This window comes from Pipistrellus hanaki (assembly GCF_964339955.1).
Source record: "Pipistrellus hanaki genome assembly, chromosome: 13".
NCBI classification, from domain to species: domain Eukaryota; kingdom Metazoa; phylum Chordata; class Mammalia; order Chiroptera; family Vespertilionidae; genus Pipistrellus; species Pipistrellus hanaki.
The window spans coordinates 50,735,649-50,741,648 of record NC_140515.1 but is presented as its reverse complement, the minus strand read 5'-3'; the positions used below and the strand labels follow the sequence as shown (position 1 = coordinate 50,741,648).

The 6,000-nt window shown below is 41.3% G+C and overlaps 1 protein-coding gene across 10 annotated transcripts in view; it reads right to left on the bottom strand.

The window, feature by feature from the left end:
- Nucleotides 1-574: 574 nt before the first annotated feature.
- Nucleotides 575-6,000, bottom strand: part of ARPP21 (cAMP regulated phosphoprotein 21) — a 103,193-nt gene continuing 97,767 nt past the window's right edge. For all 10 annotated transcript variants that reach the window (XR_014796645.1, XR_014796646.1, XR_014796647.1 and 7 more), the window contains 2 exons: nt 2,062-2,207; nt 575-989 (listed from right to left, as the gene is read on the bottom strand). Coding sequence is in view for 7 of the 10 variants with exons in the window: in XM_084902225.1 (XP_084758351.1) it covers nt 732-989; nt 2,062-2,207 (404 nt within the window). In the remaining 3 variants the exon portion in view is untranslated. The remainder of the gene's footprint in view (nt 990-2,061; nt 2,208-6,000) is intronic.

The following is a 6,000-nucleotide window of genomic DNA, read 5'->3' as shown; positions in this document are numbered from 1 at the left end:
CCCCTGATGTATGAGGACAAGGGATTGCAGTTGGCTAAGTGTGTGCCTACTCTGCATCTCCAGTGTGATTCTTCACTTTCAACCCCCTGGAACATCTTTTCCGTGCCTTACTCATGAAATAGAGTTCAAAGGGGAAACCAGTGACATAACAGCAAACACATATTGGAAGAGAGAGTAAACCAAGCTAGTGGTAAAAACATGACCTTCCTCCATAAGGTCAAATAGTTTTATTTTTGATTAAACACTACAATACAGTATATATCCATTAAAAAAAGAAAACTCTATAGTGTATATAAATTATTCCTTCCAGTCATCAACTCTTTGCTTTTCCATTACAGCTTTGGTACAATATGAGTTCAGTATATAATTTTTTAAATACTTTTAGCATCACAAACTCAACACAAAGTACAAAACTAATAATCCAAATTAGGGATATTATGGTCTACACAGTGGTGTTCAGTGGTAGGAGAAAATCTTACCTTGATGAATTCATGTCACTAGCTAAGCTATGAAGGCATACCTAGCAGACATGACAGAAATATGCACCATTAACCAGCTAATGTGTGTATTAGTCTTTGATTTTTGTTTTGTTGTTTTTTTTTACAGAATACCAGCAGCAATCATTTGAGTGTTGAGTGAATAGTTAAGTCCTCAGCCAGTTTTTCCACTTTGCTCCTCTTCCCTTAAAGGCCATGAGTCGTATCTGAAGAAATGTACCACAGCCAGGGCGCTCAGAATTTGACCTGCCACCCGGCATTGCTCATACTCGCACAGTTTGTCCTGCAGCTAGCTGACATCACGGGGACAGTGCTGGAGGGGCAGTGTGGGCCAATCAGCCTAAGGTTGTTCTGAGGGGTCGGCGGTGTGACATTACAGTAAACAGGCATTCCAGTGGCTGAGAGTGACCCTTGACCTGTCTGGTTAGGTAGCATGATTGGCTGTTGGTATGACTGCTGGGGCAGTCCTTGAGAACCCTGGGTCATTGGCACCTGTAAAAAGACACAAGAGAGAACTGTTCATGAAGAGGTTATTTTGGGGTATGCAATGAGATACTCTGATGTTGTGAAAAATATTCAAGTTTTTGGGTTCACGAATCTCGACTCGACCTTTTATTCACTGTTTCACATTGGACAAGTCACTTGAATCTCTTTCATTTCCTAGACCATTTGCATAATGCCAAGCACTTCCAAGTGCCACCTGGAGGATTGCAATGATGATGTACACTGCTTGGTACCTGTCTGGCATGCAGTCAATGTGCAGAGGTGTTAGTTCGAAGCTTCTGTCCTCTCTTGTTGTTACTGTCCTGGGACAGCACTCTGGTCCTCCATTCTGGGTTTCTCTGTTGGGGAAGCCATGCTCCTATTCTGTTTTTTTTTTGCAAACAAAGTGGCCTAGAGCCAACTGTAGCAAGAGGGGCTTTTGTCCCAGGCACCTCAGTCCCTCTCAGCTTTAGATAATATCTAACATGAAGCTGGAGGTAGACATGGACACAGTGTGAGTAAGGACTGTCAGGATACGAGGGTTGAGGATAGATTCTTCAGGGCCAGAAGTACCTGGGTACTTGGTGCAGCTAAACACGATGATTAAAGCATTTTACTACCCTCCACTTCCTCTTCTAGAGTGCATTGCACTATGGGAAATGCAGTTGTTAGGTTCCATAAATGTCCTTTGAGTGAATCAGAGATGCCATTTTAAAATCTCATAACTTATAATTGTGGTAAAATGAAGTTTTTTGGGGTATGTAAAACAATGAATGGTAATTTGAGGGCTTTCTCCCAATAAGCAGCATTTCTATGGAACGCCTGAAGGTCTTCATCAATACAAGTTTGGACTAAAGACTTTTCTTGCATGAATAGAAAGTTTATATGGAACCACACTTGGCAAGGTAGGAACATGCCATGGTAATTATAGAAGCAGGCATTTCCCATGTTCTATTCGTCTGTTATAACCTTGACTCAGTCAACCATGAATAGTAGCTGTGCCTAGCACCCGCCCAGAATGGGGGTGTACCCACAGCCTGTTGTTTGGCTGGTGCTATTTTACAACCCTGCTGATGTGCACCTGATAAGAAGACATTGTTGGGTAGGAGACCATCACACTTTGCACCGGAGTTCCAGGTTGGTTGCTCATGACGCTCTGACTCTGAGCCTGCTGCACTCCCATCAGGCCTTGGAACCCCTGTTGACCAGACAAGACGGGCTGGTAACCTGCAAAGGAAAACCATCTTTTGAACTGGTTGTGCCAGGACAAACACAAGTGATATTTGGTGGAGTGGGAGCATTTGTTTACAAGCCAACTTTCAGACACCTCAATTTCCACATTAGGAAATTATCCAAATGCTTATTTTGTAAAAATGCTTTTTTGGGCGGGGGGTAGGGGTTCTAAGAGGGACAAGAGGATGGCCTCCAAAGTTGACTGATATTTCCATCTTTATGCAGAATAATCCAATGAGCACGTGACAATGGTAAGTTCACGACAAACACAGGCACCTCTGTTGACATCAGTTGACAGATAAAATTTATATCTTTCCTATGTCTTTTGCTTTGGTTTTGATGACATTTGGAGAATTCAGATTATCAAGTTATTTTCTAATTAAATTGATACACACTTTTTCACCTTTCTGCATAACCTCATGTCACCCATCAATCATGCATTCTACTTTCTGTGTCTCATGAACAAAACGATTCCCTCCCTGACTGATTTGATGTCCTTTTCCTTAGACAAAAGACCATAACAGTAATTGAAAGATATTGCATGTTTTTGTTCTGTGAGAACATTCTGGTGAAACACTGTAATAAGTGACCACATACATGTAACAGATGATCCAGAAGGCAACATGTAAAATTTTTTTCTGTTTGTATACTTCTGGGTGGGTAATTAGTTGAATTTCTTTTCTTTTGCTGGGCCAGCATTTGTTTTTTCTAATTATTTTAATCACCACACAAGTAATTTAAGTATTCTTGAAGGCTATGAACTGTTGTACATGTTGTGGAAAAGTGATGATTTAGGTGAAATGTTATGGTAGCAGAGAAATGAAACCAATTTGCTTCCTGCTGTCAACAAGGTTCTTCCAGAGCCCAAGTTACTAAATGCACTGACTTCCCTAGGAATAAGGGAAGCTTCTCTCTCTCTCTCTCTCTCTCTCTCTCTCTCTCTCTCTCTCTCTCTCTCTCTCTCTTTCTCTCTCTTATTGAAAGTATTACAGTTGCCCCCTCTTCTTTTCCCCTAATAACCCCCTCCACTCATGTCTCCTCAACCCCTAGGCCTTCACCATACTATTGTGTGTGTCCATGGGTTATGCATATATGTATACAAGTTCTTTAGTTAATCTCTATCCACCCACGCACCCCCGCCTTCCCTCTGAGATTCATCAGTCTGTTCTATATTTCTATGTCTCTGGATCTACTTGGTTCATACATTCATTTTGTTCATTAGATTCCACATATGAGTGAGATCATATAAAACTTTTCTTTCTTTGATTGGCTACTTTTGCTTAATAGTGTTATTAGCATAATACTCTCCAGGTCCTTCCATGTTGTCTTAAAGGGTAAGTGATCCTTTTTTATAGCTGCATAGTATTCCATGGCATAAATGTACCACAGCTTTATCTTCTCATCTACTGATGGGCACTTGGGCTGTTTCCAGATCTTAGCTATTGTCAATTGCACTGCCATGACCATATGGGTGCATATATTCTTTCAGGTTGGTATTTTGGATTTCATAGGATATATCCTAGAATTGGGATCTCTGGGTCAAATGGAGGTTCTATATTTAACTTTTTGTAGAAAATCCATACTGCTTTTCATAGCAGTTGCACCAATCTGCATTCCCACCGCAGCTGCTTTCTTAATACAATTCTCTGAGGGAGAATCTTTTAAGATCTTAGATTTTTCTCAACATGAACATTAAAGTAAGTCTTACAACTTGATTTCAAAAATGAGACAAAAGCTAAAAAAAATTCCTAATTGATATGCATTATTAATAATCTATATTTTTTTAGTGCATGTGAGAGTTTGACCTTATATTGAGGAAGGTGAAGAAGGATAAAATTATAGTACAGTCTTTATGGAGGACAACATTTTACTCTCCTTGGCCATACAAAAAATAGTCCATTTTAGAAATATTGTGGAAACATGGTTTGGCAAGAACCACTGAGTTAGGAGGTCAGCTATATTCATCAAAGAGATGCCACAAGGAGTAGTCGGTCTGGAATACCAGAGAGCAGGCTTGAGAGGCCTGCCTGTGCCCGCAAGCAGTGGGTGGAGCAAGTATGTCATCTAGAGAAAGTCATCTTTTGGCTTTCTCTACATGTCCCATTGCTTTACATTCATATTCTCTTCTTTCTTCATTTTCATAGTTTTAGTGATTCTGAAGTTTTATAAAGTCACCACCTATTAAGAATATAATTAAGAGTGGTGACCTCCCCAGCAGCCACATTGTGCCCACAGTACCCAGTTACAGCCTTCCTTTAATAGGCTCTGCGGGTTAGACTAGTGACATCAGCTAAAATTCTTTACAGTTCATAACAGCAGGGAAAAACCGTCAGACTAGGAAATAAGCAATGTGACCATGGCCATGGCACAGCCCTCACTACCTCCCAGAATGCCTCATACGCAGAGACCCATAGGAGAAATTTCTTTTAATATTAATTGCCCATAATGTTTTCTATTTCCCATTGTCTAGGTCTTCCACTCAAATTCATATATCTGTTGACTCTAAAAAAGTCTGTTGCTATTTTACTATTTCATTTTCACATTTCTCCTAGCCACACACCACTTATTTTCTGGAGGTAAAACAGTTAGCCACACCAAATTCATGGTAGCAATAATTGTGAATACAGAGAACGTAACTGGGTATGGTTGTAAAAAACTTAGGACTAACAGTCTTCCTGACCAGTGAGTTCTATAGCAAAGGGCAGGCAGTGTGAACCCATTCTGAAGTCCCTGTGATGGTAAATACAATAAAGCCTTATTTCCAGTTGGAGAGTCAAAGTACAGGTTGAAAATTAGAAAAATGTCCTAAATTTTTTACTTGAATTTGGCCATATGGTGAAAGGCCAGCTGACCTCAGTGGGCCTTCAGCAGAATGCCCATAGCTATCATATTGTAGACAAAAAGAGGAGAGGGCAGTAGAGGAGAGAGGAGGTCAGAAGAGGTGGGTGGGTGGTGGTGGGGGAGTAGTGAGAAGTGGCAGTTGCTTCTATTATGTATTTGCTTAGTGACTCCTCCCATCCTTTCACAAATCTGTTCAAAACTGAATAGAGGTGGCCTAGGAGAGTCACTATTATACCAGCTTTAAGCCCAAATGGGAGTGAAAAGTCTTATGATAATAGAGATGTGATGCCATTCAATGAACAGAACATTCTGGAAGACACACATGAGATAATATTCAAGGAGAGAGAAGAGCGAGGGGGTGGCATGGCTGCTTCCCAATAAAGGGGCAGAGTCTGTAGGAGAGCGATTCATCTTTGCCGAGAGCCCAGGCCTGGCGCAGAGGCTGCATGCCTCCCTCGCAGGCCCCCTCCGTCTGATGATTTGTGAACTTTAATATTCAGCTATGCATAGCAATGGGCTACCAGCTCTGTTCTGGGCTTCCCACAGTAAACACACTTAAGGCAAACAAAGATTTATGTGGGGAGCGAATGAAGCTCCACAATTTTGAAATGAAAACTTAAGTCTAAAGGAGGCCCAATTTATATTCATGAATCCCATTCGTTACTCCATTTGCTCTCCGGGCAAGAGATTTACACCTGGAATGGTTTAATTGGAAGTATGCATTTCTGTAAATTATGTTCCAGCAGCGTGGTCCCTCAGACAGGCAGGAAGGAGGCCGTGTGGAATGTGAGTCTGAGCTCTGGTCCAGAAACAGACAAACATGCAATAGCAGTGACCTAAGAATGAACTGACAGTGTCTGCCTGGGACACAGCACACCCGAAGGCAGAGATGGCAGTGTTGGTGGCAACCTCCTTATCTCGTCTATTCAAATGAGAAATGTGTTCC